Here is a 15,268-nt window from a genome sequence, read left to right on the forward strand (position 1 = left end):
TGTTTTGTTTTTTGTTATTTATTATTTATTTTTTGTTTTTAGACGGAGTCTCGCTCTGTCACCCAGGCTGGAGTGCAGTGGCGCGATCTCCGCTCACTGTAAGCTCCACCTCCCAGGTTCACGCCATTCTCCTGCCTCAGCCTCCCGAGTAGCTGGGACTGCAGGTGCCTGCCACCACACCTGGCTGATTTTTTGTATTTTTAGTAGAGATGGGGTTTCACCGTGTTAGCCAGGATGGTTTCGATCTCCTGACCTCGTAATCTGCCCGCCTCGGCCTCCCAAAGTGTTGGGATTACAGGCATGAGCCACCGCGCCCAGCCTGTTTTTTGTTTTTTAGATGGAGCCTTGCTCTGTCACCTGGGCTGGAGTGCAGTGGTATGATGTCCACTCACTACAACTTCTGCCTCCTGGGTTCAAGCAATTCTCCTGCCTCAGCCTCCCGAGTAGCTGGGATTGCAGGTGCCCGCCACCACGCCCAGCAATTTTTGTATTTTTGGTAGAGACAGGGTTTCACCATGTTGGCCAGGCTGGTCTCGAACTCCTGACCTCAGGTGATCCACCTGCCTCGGCCTCTCAAAGTGCTGGGATTATAGGCGTGAGCCATCGCGCCTGGCTTGAGTTTTTGTTTATACCCTTTAGTCATCTTAACTGTGACCTTTGCTGGGCCAGGGGTATTGTGATGTACAATATATTTATAATTTAACTTGAAGAGTACTGGAGTAACCAAAAATGTTAGATTATTTTAATTAAAAATTTGTGCAAACCACATAGAAGGCAGTCATAGGGGCTGGGCGCAGTGGCTTACGCCTGTAATCCCAGCACTTTGGGAGGCCGAGGTGGGCAGATCACCTGAGGTCAGGGGTTTGAGACCAGCCTGACCAACATGGTGAAACCCCATCTGTACTAAGAATACAAAAATTAGCCGGACATGGTGGCACGTGCCTGTAATTCCAGCTACTTGGGAGGCTGAGGCAGGAGAATCACTTGAGCCTGGGAGACGGGGGTAGCAGTAAGCCGAGATCGCGCCACTGTACTCCAGCCTGGGCGACAGAGCAAGACTCTGTCTTGGGGGGAGAAAAAAAGGAAGGCAGTCATACATATTTGTGATTTTCTGGATGTCCTTTCCCTAGTTTTTTAATCTTCGAAACTAATAATTGTTGGATATTTCAAAAATATCTTAGTTTGCATTGACAACTCTTTTATTATGCAGCAATTTAGTTTTTACTTTTGAACTTTCTGACTGTACTAAGAAGTATGGTGACTTTTTCCTAGTCCTCATGTTTTCATGGCCTTTTTAGTAACTTTCCAGTGATTTACATTTCTCTTCTTCCACCCAAAAGGGAGAATTGTAAAATGGCTCTTTCGATAAATCAGCTGTTTCATTTGTCAGATTAAATGTGTAATAAAATACTTTGAAGAAATTATTAAATGATATTGGTATTCAAGCACTTTTTTCTTACTGTTTATTGTGTTAATACATTTATCATTGTTTGAATTTTATTTCATCAACCAAAACCAATAGGTAATGCCTGTGACCCCTGCTACTCGTGGTCTCAGTTAATTTTATGGTATATATTAAGCTTAAGCCTTTTTTTTGGGTTTTGATTTGTAGAGTTGATGGCAGAGTAAACTTAGTGTATAATCTGTTATTAAAGCTTTTCTTGAAGTAATGAAATGGCTTTTAACTAGCTAGTATATTTTATTAATTGACATATTACCAATCTTACAGTAAAAAAAGTTATCTTTACTTTTAAAAAAGTTTTAAAGATTAAAATAATTCCAGCAGTATTTCATTTCTTGCTTATATAAGCAAATGTTGATGTGTTTGCATATTAAATATTATTGTGTTCTAGGTTAACTTCTCAGCCTGGTGCTACATTACCAAATGGACATAGTGGCTTATGTGAGTATTCTATTATAAAACTGGTTAGTTTTAAAATTCTTACAATGTTAGAGAAAGCAGTAAAGTGGGGAAAAATAGAGTGATTTAATAGTGTGCTGAGCATACAGTTGGAAATGGCTGAATTTCAGTCATAGTAAAAAAAAAAGTATGTAATTGTTAAACTTTGAGAAATCAGCATACCTGAAATTTAAATTATTTATGACAGATTGTAAAATTTATAGAAATTTTAGATTATTGAATATTAAAGCCATTTAAAAAGTTATATTAAATTTTTTGTAGTCTTTTAAAAGTAATTTTTTGATTTTTTTTTCTTTTTTGTCTTTCTGTATTCTGTACTTTGAAATGTAAATATCTCTCTTCTTGTAGCCCTTCGAAGCCATCCCCTTCGAGGGGAAAAGAAGGGAGATGGGGACCTTTCTTGTATAAATGGTGACATGGAAGTCAGAAAAAGTTGTCGTTCCAGGAAAAACAGATTTGAAAGTGTGAACCAGAGTTTGTTATTTGATCAACTAGTAAATAGGTATGAATGCCAAGTATTAAGCAGTTTCATTTAATTATTTGGTTTTTAAGACAGTTACGTTTTAAAAAAATAACATAAGCAACGACTTAGCAATCAATACAGTTCTTTAAAAACTTAACTTGAAGCTGGGTGTGGTGGGTCAATTCAACATTTTGAATTGAAGATGTTTTGAGACTGAGTATGTGGGATTGAGTCTCTTAGCTAGTCAGTGAGCTGACTATCCGTTCAACGTCTGCATCTGTAAAACTTTACTCTTCTCAGATAATATGTCATCCTACTTAATCTTTACAATAGCCTGGAGAGGGTGGTCAGTACAATCCCTATTTGACAAGAGAGGAAATTATATTCTACAGTGATAACATCAAATTTGGGCTTAAGTTACTATTAAAACTTAAGTATTGTTCAGTATCTAGATGCATAGTAAATGTTATCTAAGTATTTGTTTAAAATATAAAATAAAAATTGCTAAGATAGCCAAGTGTGGTGGCTGGAGACTGTAGTCATAGCTGCTCAGGAGGCTAAAGTGGGAAGATCCTGAGCCCGGGAGTTCACGACCAGTCACGGCAACATAGTGAGACCTCAATCCCTTGCCCAGGCTGGAGTGCAGTGACGCGATCTTGGCTCACTGCAACCTCTGCCTCCCAGGTTCAAATGATTCTCCTGCCTCAGCCTTCCGAGCAGCTGGGACTATAGGCACGTGCCACCATGCCCGACTAATTTTTTGTATTTTTAGTAAAGACGGGGTTTCACCAGGTCTTGATCTCCAGACCTTGTGATCTGCCTGCCTTGGCCTCCCAAAGTGCTGGGATTACAGGCATGAGCCACCGTGCCCAGCACCCCATCTCTTAAAAAAAATTGCTAAGACGTTAGCATGTATTTCTTTTTCCCTTTTTTTTTTTTTTTTTGAGATGGAGTCTCGCTCTGTCACCCAGGCTGGAGTGCAGTGGCATGATCTCGGCTCACTGCAAGCTCTGCCTCCTCAGTTCATGCCATTCTCATGCCTCAGCCTCCCAAGTAGCTGGGACTACAGGTGTCCGTTACCATGCCCGGCCAATTTTTTGTATTTTTAGTAGAGATGGGGTTTCACCGTGTTAGCCAGGATGGTCTCTATCTCCCGACTCGTGATCCGCCTGCCTCTGCCTCCCAAAGTGCTAGGATTACAGGCGTGAGCCACCGCTCCCGGGCTAGCATGTATTTCCTGAATGTCAGTGTTCTACTTGAATTTCTAAAAGAGTCTTTCCAGTAAACCTTATATTGGCTTTAAACTTTTTACAAATTGTTTTATTTTATACAATTACTTATTTTTATACAAATAAAGATAAAATAATTTTATACAATTATTTTGTACAAGTTATTCTTAATACCATCTTCAATAAAAAGATTGAATTCGTATTTTTTCAGTGTCATATATCTGATAATTATTCATAGAGGCATTATATATTTTTTATTGGGAACTTATTAACAAAAGCCTTATATTTAAAAAGTTTTATTTTAATGTATATATTAAGGTAGAAGATATCCTGGTTTTGCTTTTCTTATTGGGCACTGTATTCTGTTGATGGATGCTTGTTATGAAAGAGTTATTTAATTGGGATATGGTGGGGCGCATCACTGTAATTGCAGCACTTTGGGAGGCTGAGATGAATGAATCGCTTGAGCCCAGGAGTTCAAGAACAGCCTGGGCAACATGGTGAAACCCCATCTCCACAAAAAAATATAAAAGTTAGCTGGGCATGGTAGTGCATGCCTGTAGTCTCAGATACTTGGGAGCCTGAGGTGGGAGGATCACTTGAGCCCAGGAGGTTGAGGCTGCAGTGAGCCATGAACAGGCCACTGCACTCCAGCCTGGGTGACAGAGGGACACTCTATCTAAAAAAAACAAAAAAGAAAAAAAAGTTGTGTGTAGTTACACATCAGAGATGATTTGATTACACTTTCACAAAGAGCTCTTTTATGTATATGGTGCCACCATTGTCTAAATCCTGATTTTATTATGTGATTGTAGCACTGCTGAAGCTGTACTACAGGAAATGGACAACATTAACATCCGACGGAATCGTCGATCAGGAGAAGTAGAACGACTTCGAATGTGGACAGATACAGAATTTGTGAGTATATTAGCTGTAGCAATCTTTGTAAATATTTTTTATTTTAATTGAGGAATTTAAAGGGAGAATGCAACAGTTGGATGTTTTTGAATTAGCATGAGTGTTCCTTCGTCTTCATTTCCAACTTAGTTTGGGATTTTATTGCTTGCTTGTTTCTTTTCTTCATTCTCCTCTTGCCACAACCTTTCCAAGAAGACCCTCTTCACTTTTGCTGGATGAGTCACCTTAAAGTGCAACTGTGATTCTGTTATTCTTCTGATTTGAACCATTAATGGTTTTTTGTTGTGCACTGAAGATTAAAAACACCTTGATGTTGATGATCTGGCTTCAACTTTGTTTTCTCACACACCATTGCCTAAGTGTAAACAAATCATTCTTGTTCCTATAACTTTTACTCTCGTTAATATTTCTAGTTAGTGACTGATGCAGTTCTACCTTTGTTTCAAGGTTCATTTCAGATACTGCCTCTCTTCCCTTTACCCCATAACAAAAGGAGGGTCTTCTCTTTGAATTCTGGAGTACTTTGTACCTCTCTTTATGACATTTAACTTATTTTACTTTCTTTTATAATTACCTGTGATTGTCTTATTTCCCTCCTACTAGGCTGTAATTTGCTTGAGGGAGAAAGTATGTTGCTGGCATTATGTGTTTTACATTTTTATAAGTTTATTGTAAGTTTTTTCCCTTTTATTTCTTACATTTATTGCATTTAGGAAGCTCCATTTTCACGAATCTATGGCACGCAAATAGGTGCTCAATAAATTTTGTTGAGCAGGTATGTCCCATTGGGTTGTTTTTTTGTAGTGGAGAATAAATGTCATGTTGCTATTTGACAGATTTCTTTCTTTAAAAGGAAAACATGGATATGTATTCAAGAGTGAAAAGGCGAAGAAAGTCACTAAGAAGAAATAGTTATGGGATACAAAATCATCATGAAGTTTCTACTGAGGGTGAAGAAGAAGGTTTGTAAAGCACTTTTTGGAATTCTAGAAAGTCCAGGTGGGAGGGAAGAAAAATAAAATATACAAGTAATATATGTAGAATGTTGCTGAGTAGTTGGTTTTTGGATTTTGAGGTCTATATTGTATAATTTGAAATAATTTAAATTCAGTTGGCAATCTGAGTTTCATTTCCTTCATTTGGAAAAATACTTTTAAGTGCATATTATACATTATGTAATGTATTTTATTAGTAGCCATTGGTAGTCCTTCAGTGATCTGGTATGGGATTTGCTTTGGGCTCATTTGCTTCTTAGATGAGGCCTTTTTTGTACTTAGGCACCTTCTAACTGGATAGTTACTTTGCTATCCGTGGCCTCTAAATCTCTGATTATGTGGATCTCAAATTTAGGTATGGTCTGAGGAATAAAGAGTAAAGTTTAGAGAGAGACTTCTAATACCAGTGGAAAGGGACTATACTGTTCTTTTCTGAGGCATTTGTGGGTTCTGAACTGAAGAACCCAGACTGACCTTGTAGGGCCGGAGTTGGGAACATGACAGCAGCACATTGGCCCCATGAATTATAAATTGATGAACAGTACACCTATAGGATTTAATTCTGTAGGCATTAATCTTTTTTTTTTGAGACAGAGTCTTGTTCTTGTTGCCCAGGCTGGAGTACAGTGGCGCAATCTTGGCTCACTGCAACCTCCGCCTCCTGGGTTCAAGCGATTCTCCTGCCTCAGCCTTTCGAGTACCGAGTATTACAGGCGTGCACCACCATGTCTGGCTAATTTTTTGTATTTTTAGTAGAGAGGGGTTTTTGCCTTGTTGGCCAGGCTTGTGTTGAACTCCTGACTTGTGGTGATCCACCCGCTTCGGCCTCCCAAAGTGCTGGCATTACAGGCGTGAGCCACTGTACCCGGCCTGGCATTAATCTTTATTGAAATGGATTTTCAGAAGATTCAGAAGATTGTAAATGCAGATTAGTAGTACTTACAGGGGAATCTTACTAGTTCCCATTATTTGTGTAGTTTAGATTGAGAAGACTGTGTTTTTTAAAAATTCTGTAGTTAATATTTTATTAGTCAATTTTGAAGAGGTGATATTTCTAATGAAGGTACTTTATTGAGCAAATATTATTGTTGTTACAGCTAGAACCTCTAAATTGCTTCCTTTGGAGAAAATCAGTATAGGTGAGACAGATTTATAATGCGATTCTTGCCTTTTCATTAACTGAACATCTTTGTAGAGTTTCCAAAGTAGATATGCCATATTTAGAAGTTTTGCTTGTAATACTGTGTTACTGTACAGACATTTTTCAAAAAGTAATGTTTTGGATATTTAGATAACTTATTTAGGTACAAGTATTTTATAGTATTATTTAGATAAATACTGTATTTGTTGATTTTTCTCTACAACCTAACGATAAAAATTTTTCAAATAATGCTTTCTGATGTCATGAGTAAAATATAAAGTCCTTGGCAGGTTTTTTTTTTTTTTTTTTTTTTGAGACAGTTTTTCACTCTGTCACCCAGGCTGGAGCACATTGTCACAATCACAGTTCACTGCAGCCTTGACCTCCCAGGCTCAAGCAATCCTCCCACGTCAGCCTCCTGAGTAGCTGGGACCATAAGCACATGCCATCATGCTCGGCTAAATCTTTTGTAATTTTTATAGAGATGGGGTCTCAATATGTTTGTTGCCCAGGCTGGTCTTGATCTCATGAGCTCAAATAGTCTTCCTGCCTCAGCCTCCCAAAGTGCTGGGTTTATAGGCGTAAGCCACCATGTCCAGCCCTTTGCAGTTTTAGTCTTCTACTTCCCTAAGTATCACTGCCAGCTTTATATTTTTTTCTATGCTTTAATATGATTGTGTTGTATTGACAGTTCTTGTGGTTAAAAAGTTACATATTGCATTTGGGCGTTCATATGCTTACTAATTTTCATCAGATCTTTTTTGTTGTTGTTGTTGTTGTTGAGATGGAGTCTCGCTCTGTTGCCCAGGCTGGAGTGCAGTGGTGCAGTCTCGGCTCACTGCAAGCTCCGCCTCGTGGGTTCATGCCATTCTCCTGCCTCAGCCTCCCGAGTAGCTGGGACTACAGGCACCCGCCACCATGCCTGGCTATTTTTTTTTGTATTTTTTGTAGAGATGGGGTTTCACTGTGTTAGCCAGGATGGGCTCGATCTCCTGACCTCGTGATCCTCCCACCTTGGCCTCCCAAAGTGCTGGGATTATAGGCGTGAGCCACTGCGCCTGGCCTTTTTTTTTTTTTTTTTTAAAATAGAGGCCGGGTGTGGTGGCTCACCCCTATAATTCCAGCACTTTCGGAGGCTGAGGCGGGTGGATCACTTGAGATCAGGCGTTTGAGGCCAGGCTGGCCAACATAGTGAAACCCTGTCTCTACCAACAATACAAAAATTAGCCGGGCATTGTGGTGCACGCCTGTAATCGCAGCTACTCGGGAGGCTGAGATATGAGAATCGCCTGAACCCGAGAGGCAGAGGTTTCAGTGAGCCAAGATCATGCACTCCAGCCTGGGTGACAGTGAGATTCTGTTTCAAAAAAAAAAAAAAAAAAAAATAGAGATGGAATCTTGCTATGTTGCCCCAGGCTGAACTCAAACTTCTGGGCTCAAGCCATCCTCCCGCCTTAGCCTCCTAAGTATTTGGGACTAGAGGCAGGTGCCTCTGCGTCCAGCTAGACTCTTATTTTAACTGTACTTAGATGTTATATTGTAGCTATTGCCAAATCATTTTTAAAAAATAATATTTTGGCTCACGCCTGTAATCCCAGCACTTTGGGAGGCCTAGGTGGGCAGATTGCCTGAAATCAGGAGTTCAAGACCAGCTTGGTCAATGTGGTGAAACCCCGTCTCTACTGAAAATACAAAATTAGCCAAGCATGGTGATACATGCTTGTAGTCCCAGCTACTCAGGAGGCTGAGGCAGGCGAATCGCCTGAACCTGGGAGGCAGAGGTCGCAGTGAGCTGAGATCGCGCCATTGCACTCCAGTCTGGGCAACAAGAGCAAAACTCCATCTCAAAAAAAAAGAAAAACCTTTTAGGATTTATGTACATTATAATTTATTTTTTAAGTGTATACAGTTTAAAAAATGAATTATAGCTGGGCGCGGTGGCTCACGCCTATAATCCCAGCACATTGGGAGGCCGAGGGGGGTTGATCACCAGGTCTGGAGTTCGAGACCATCTTGGCCAATATGGTGAAACCCCATCTCTACTAAAAATACAAAAAATGAGCCGGGCGTGGTGGCACGTGCCTGTAGTCCCAGCTACTCGGGAGGCTGAGGCAGGAGAATTGCTTGAATCTGGGAGTCAGAGGTTGCAGTGAAGCCCAGATCGCGCCACTGTACTCCAGCCTGGCGACAGAGACTCTGTCTCAAAAAAAAAAAAAGAAAAAGAATTGATCACTCATGTCAAGAAATAAACTATTACCAATACCCTAGAAGTCTGTTTCATGCTCCCTCTCAATGCTTATGTGCACTTTGCTACCAAAATGTAACTAATCCATGCTTAACTGTGGTCAACAGGCCTAACAAATCATTACACTGCCAACAAAAGTTGCTCTTGCTGTAACATTAGTAATTACCTATAAGCATATTTTTTTGAATTATCAAGTGGTATTTGAATACTAATCTTATTTAGTGGTTAATTGAGCATTGATGGAAGTTTGCTGTAGTTGGGTAAAATTTTAAGTCTGTTTTCTATTATTGCATTGTATGAACAAGGAGAATCAAAGTTCCTAAGTAAATCAAGAGATAAAATATGATCATATTAATTTATTTAGCAGATAATTGTATTGATCATTGGCAGGGAAAGTATTTTCTTTTACATCCATTTAGGTTGATTTTTAATTATGTATGCTTTACGTAATATGTTGGCACTTAAATGTCACCTGTGCAGAAAGAGTAATGGATAAAGTGTAAATATTCAGTTCTAGAGTAGACCAATCCTTTTGAATTAAAATAATGCTTTTTTCTTTTCTTTTTGTGTGTGGGAAACTAGAATCTCAAGAGGAGGATGGAGATATAGAAGTTGAAGAGGCAGAAGGAGAAGAAAATGATAGACCATATAATTTGAGACAGAGAAAAACAGTGGATCGATACCAAGCACCTCCAATAGGTAGGCAACTCTAAATAACTTTTTTCTTTCTGGTAGTTGAGTAACTTATTCTGCCCCACTGCTTTTTTTTTTTTTGAGACAGAGTCTCGCTCCATCGCCCAGGCTGGAGTGCAGTGGTGCGATCCCAGTTCACTGCAAGCTGTGCCTCCTGGGTTTATGCCATTCTCCTGCTTCAGCCTCCCGAGTAGCTGGGACTACAGGTGCCCGCCACCATGAGGTCAGGAGCTCGAGACCATCCTGGCTAACATGGTGAAACCCCATCTCTACTAAAAATGCCCTACTGCTTTTAAAAAAATTAATATTGCCAAATTTAAAAGAAGGCAATCTCTTATAGGTTTTATGTACTGTATTTTTTTTACTACATATACTTCTGTGCACACACATGCAACTGAAAGAAAGTCAAAGTACATGCTAGCAGTATTGATTTACGTACAGCATGTACATTTTATTTATAGAAGCTTGTGTTTAATAATATGGCTCATACTTTTGCATTACACTGTATAGTTTACTGAGCACTTTAATTTAATTTATAGCAGTTCTTTAGGGAAAGTATCTCTCTCTCTCTCTCTCTCTTTTTTTTTTTTTTAAAACAGAGTCTGCAGTCACCCAGACTGGAGTACAGTGGCATTATCTCAGTGCACTGCAGCCTCTGCCTCCTGGGTTCAAGCAATTCTCCTGCCTCAGCCTCCTGAGTAGCTGGGATTACAGGTGCCCGCAACCACATCTGGCTAATTTTTGTATTTTTTCAGTAGAGACAGGGTTTCATCATGCTGGCCAGGCTGGTCTCGAACTCCTGACCTCAGGTGATTGGCCTGCCTCGGCCTCCCAAAGTGCTGGGATTACAGGTGTGAGCCACTGTGCACGGCCTAGGGAAAGTATCTTTATGGTCCAAGAGGTTAAGTGACTTACCCGAGGTCACAAAAATAGTATACGGCTGCAGCTTGGCCAATAACTTAGTTGTTTTCTTTTTTTTTTCTTTTTTTGCTGGCAGAAGGAAAAAGTTAAAAGTTTATCTTTTAGAGAAGGGATCTCACTATGTTGTTCATGGTGCAGTGTAATGGCTGTTCAGAAGCACAAATATAACACACTACAGCCTCAAACTCCTGAGCTCAAGCTATCCTCCTACCTCAATTCCTTGTGTAGCTAAAATTACAGGTGTACAACCACCATGCCTAGCTAATTAATTTTTTTTGTAGAAACAGGATCTTGCTGTGTTGCCGAGGCTGGTCTTGAACTCCTGGCCTGAAGGGATTCTCCTGCCTTGGCCTTCCAAAGCACTGTGATGTCTTGAACCTCTGCATCCAGCTGTGTATTCCTTTTTTTTTTTCTTTTGCTGAATAGCATTCTGTGGTGTGGATATATCACAATTTGTTTATCCATTCATTTGTTATGTGACATTATGATCCTTTCCAGTTTTTGGTTATTACAAATAAAGTTGTAATGAACATTCACATGTAGGTCTTTGTGTGGACATATGTTTTTGTATTTCTAACAAATACCAAGGAGTAGAAAGGCTGGGTTTTATGATGAGATATAAGAAGTTACCAAACTCTTTCTTAAAGTGGTTATACCATTTTCACTAAGAGTGTATGAGAGCTGTAGTTGCTCTGTATTCTTGCCAACAATTGGTATACTCAGATTATTTAATTAATTTTAACAGGTATTTATTATAGTTTTAGTTTACATTTCCCTAATGGTGTTGGAGCATCTTTTCATTTGTTTTTCTTTTTGACAGTGTTAAATCTTGGGTAAAATGTCTGTTCAGATCTCTGGCCATTTTTTCAATTGGGTTGTTTGTTTTCTTATTATTGAGTTTTGAGATTCCTTATATGTTCTGGATATTAGACCTTTAACAGATATGTCATTTGCAAATATTTTTAAGATAAGACAGTCTGTTGCTTGTCTTTTTTATTCTCTCAATAGTATCTTTTGAAGAGCAGAAGTTTATTATTTTATTTTATTTTATTTTATTTTATTTATTTTGAGATGGAGTCTTGCTCTGTCACCCAGGCTGGAGTGCAGTGGCGTGATCTCGGCTTACTGCAAGCTCCGCCTCCCAGGTTCATGCCATTCTCCTGCCTCAGCCTCCCGAGTAGCTGGGACTACAGGCGCCTGCCACCACGCCTGGCTAATTTTTTTGTGTTTTTAGTAGAGACAGGGTTTCTCCGTGTTAGCCAGGATGGTCTTGATCTCCTGACCTCATGATCCGCCCGCCTCGGCCTCCCAAAGTACTGGGATTACAGGCGTGAGCCACTGCACCTGGCCTATTTATTTATTTTTTGAGACAGAGTCTCACTCTGTTGCCCAGGCTGGAATGCAGTGGTGCAGTCTTGGCTCACTGCAACCTCCGCCTCCTGGGTTCAAGCGATTCTCCTGCCTCAGCCTCCCAAGTAGCTGGGACTACAGGCATGCGCTACCACAGCTGGCTAATTTTTGTATTTTTAGTAGAGATGGGGTTTCAGCATGTTGGCCAGGCTGGTCTCGAACTCTTGTCCTTAGGTGATCCACACATGTTGGCCTCCTAAAGTGCTGGGATTACACACCCGAGCCACCATGCCTGGCCCATTTGTAATTTTAATGAACTCCAATGTATACATTTTGCTTTTTTTTTTTTTTTTTTTTTTTTTTTTGGAGATAGGGTCATCCAGGCTGGAGCGCATTGGTGCGAACATGGCTCACTGCATTCTTCTGCTTCAGCCTGCTGAGGTGCATGTCACCATGCTTGGCTAATTAAAAAAAATTTTTTTTGTAAAGTTGGGTTCTTTTTTTCTTTTTCTTTTTTCTTTTTTTTTTTTTTGAGATAGTCTCATTCTGTCGCCCAGGCTGGAGTGCAGTGGTGCTGTTGGCTCACTGCAGCTTCTACCGCCCTGGTTCAAGTGATTCTCCTGCCTCAGCCTCCCAAGTAGCTGGGATTAACCGTGCCTGGCTAATTTTTGTATTTTTATTACAGATGGGGTTTCATGATCTTGGCCAGGCTGGTCTTGAACTCCTGACCTCTTGTGATCCACCCGCCTTAGCCTCCCAAAGTGCTGGGATTACAAGTTGTGAGCCACAGTGCCTGGCCCGCCCTTCCTCCCCTCCCCTCCCCTCCCTTCCCCTGCCCTCCCCTCCCCTCCCTTCCCCTCCCCTTCCCTCCCCTTCCCTCCCCTTCCCTCCCCTTCCCTCCCCTTCCCTCCCCTTCCCTCCCCTTCCCTCCCCTTCCCTCCCCTTCCCTCCCCTTCCCTTCCTTCTTGCTCTGTCACCTAGGCTGGAGTGCAGTGGCATGATCTCAGCTCACTGCATCCTCTGCCTCCTGGAATCAAGTGATTCTCCTGCCTCAGCCTCTTAAGTAGCTGGGATTACAGGCGCATGCCACCATGCCTGGCTAATTTTTGTATATACATATTTTTTAATAGAGATGGGGTTTCACCATGTTGGTCAGGCTGGCTCGAACTCCTGACCTTAAGTGATCCACTGCGCCTCAAACTAGAGTTGGGTTCTTACCGCGTTGCCTAGGATGGTCTGGAACTCCTGGGCTCAAAGCACTCCTTTGACTTGGCCTTCCAAAGTCCCGGGACCGTGCCCAGCCTATAAAAAAAAATTTTAATGGATTGTTCTTTGAATGGATTGTGCTAAATTTCTTTCTTTCTTTTTTTTTTTTTTTTGAGACGGAGTTTCGCTCTTCTTGCCCAGGCTGGAGTTCAGTGGCACGATCTTGGCTCACTGCAACCTCCGCCTCCTAGGTTCAAGCGATTCTTCTGCCTCAGCCTCCCGAGTAGCTGGGATTACAGGCATGCACCACCACGCCCGGCTAATTTTGTTTTTAGTAGAGACAGGATTTCTCCATGTTGGTCAGGCTGGTCTTGAACTCCTGACCTCAGGTGATCCACCCGCCTCGGCCTCCCAAAGTGCTGGGATTACAGGTGTGAGCCATTGCACCCAGCTAAAATTTTTTTTAACGGATCATGTATCTAAGAAATCTCATGGTCACAAAGATTAAGTTAACATCTGTTTAGAATGTTTATTTGCAACTTTATAGTATTGCCACAAAATTTTTATTTTCATTTTGCTTCTAGACAGCATTTGGTACTTGAAAACACATGACTAGGTTTTATTTAAAAAGTTAACAGGGGCCGGGCACAGTGGCTCACGCCTGTAATCCCAGTAATTTGGGAGGCCTAGGCGGGCGGCTCACAAGGTCAGGAGTTTGAGATCAGCCTGGCCCACATGGTGAAACCCCGTCTCTACCAAAAATACAAATATTAGCTGGGCGTGGTGGCTGGTGCCTGTAATCCCAGCTACTCAGGAGGCTGAGGCAGGAGAATTGCTTGAATCTGTGAGGCAGAGTTTGCAGTGAGCCGAGATCGCGCCACTGCACTCCAGTTTGGGCGACAGAGTGAGACTCTGTATCAAAAAAAAAAAGAAAAAAAAGTTAACAGGGCTGGGCCCGGTGGCTCATGCCTGTAATCCCAGCACTTTGGGAGGCCGAGGTGGGCGGATGGTGAGGTCAGGAGATCGAGACCATCCTGGCCAACATGGTGAAACCCTGTCTCTACTAAAAATACAAAAATTAGCTGGGCGTGGTGGCACCCGCGTGTAGTCCCAGCTACTTGAGAGGCTGAGGTAGGAGAATCGCTCGAACTTAGGAGGGAGAGGTTGCAGTGAGCCGAGATCGCGCCACTGCATTCCAGCCTGGCGTTAGAGCAAGACTCTGTCTCAAAAAACAACAACAACAAAAAAGTGAGCAGAAGTCATTTCTACTCCTTTAATACATTAATTTATCAATTTATTAGCTATTTCTCTATTATCCTTTTCTTCCCTTTTAGTACCAGCTCATCAAAAAAAGAGGGAAAACACGCTGTTTGATATTCATAGATCTCCAGCAAGAAGAAGCCATATTAGGTAAGGTTTGTTTTTGAAAGGAAACATTTGCATTTGTCAATGAGAGACTAATTGTGTCTTTCTTTCTTTAATTAGTGACTAGCAGTTGTCATCCTATTTAGCTACTATTATCTTCCAGATTCAGTTTGCCTGGAATATTTGTTGTTTTAACAGTTACATTCACTAAAGCTACACAGCTCTTTGGTCTCTTAGCAGAGTTGAATCTAAGGTGACCCATATTGCTTTCATTTGAAGCACTGATTCGAGTTAATCTGTGTTATTTTTCCCCCTAATTATCCTTTCTTTTACATGTAGGTACAAAGGAAGGTTTTTACTTTTTTTTTTTTGAGACGGAGTCTCACTTTGTCCCCCAGGCTGGAGGCTGGAGTGCAGTGGCGCAGTCTCGGCTCACTGCAACCTTTTCTCCTGGGTTCAAGCAATTCTCCTGTCTCAGCCTCCCGAGTAGCTGGGATTACAGGTGTGCGCCACCATGCCCAGCTAATTTTCATATTTTTAGTAGAGATAGAATTTCACCATGTTGGCCAGGATGGTCTCAAACTCCTGACCTTGTGAACCCCCTGCCTTGGCCTCTCAAAGTGTTGGGATTACAGGCGTGAGTCATGGCGCCCGACCAGTTTCTACTTTTAAAAGTTTATTTTTTATTCCCTAAAGCTACACAGCTCTTTGGTCTCTTAGCAGAGTTGAATCTAAATGACCCACATTGGTTTCATTTGAAGCATCCATTCAAGTTAATCTTTGATACTTTTTCCCCCTAATTATCCTTTTTTTTTTTTTTT

General features: G+C 41.1%; 1 protein-coding gene across 5 annotated transcripts in view; it reads left to right on the plus strand.

The window, feature by feature from the left end:
- ATAD2B (ATPase family AAA domain containing 2B) overlaps window positions 1-15,268 on the plus strand; it is a 177,829-nt gene that overhangs the window by 37,072 nt on the left and 125,489 nt on the right. For 3 of the 5 annotated variants that reach the window (XM_525707.7, XM_063790083.1, XM_009442106.5), the window contains exons 3-8: window positions 1,854-1,903; window positions 2,270-2,423; window positions 4,429-4,531; window positions 5,385-5,493; window positions 9,495-9,611; window positions 14,417-14,492. In XM_525707.7, the coding sequence (XP_525707.2) occupies window positions 1,854-1,903; window positions 2,270-2,423; window positions 4,429-4,531; window positions 5,385-5,493; window positions 9,495-9,611; window positions 14,417-14,492 (609 nt within the window). Of the gene's footprint in view, window positions 1-1,853; window positions 1,904-2,269; window positions 2,424-4,428; window positions 4,532-5,384; window positions 5,494-6,623; window positions 6,666-9,494; window positions 9,612-14,416; window positions 14,493-15,268 lie in introns of all 5 variants that reach the window. The other 2 variants (XM_016947998.4, XM_054678271.2) reach the window with 2 other exon arrangements.

Source organism: Pan troglodytes, chromosome 12 (assembly GCF_028858775.2).
Source record: "Pan troglodytes isolate AG18354 chromosome 12, NHGRI_mPanTro3-v2.0_pri, whole genome shotgun sequence".
Lineage (NCBI taxonomy): Eukaryota > Metazoa > Chordata > Mammalia > Primates > Hominidae > Pan > Pan troglodytes.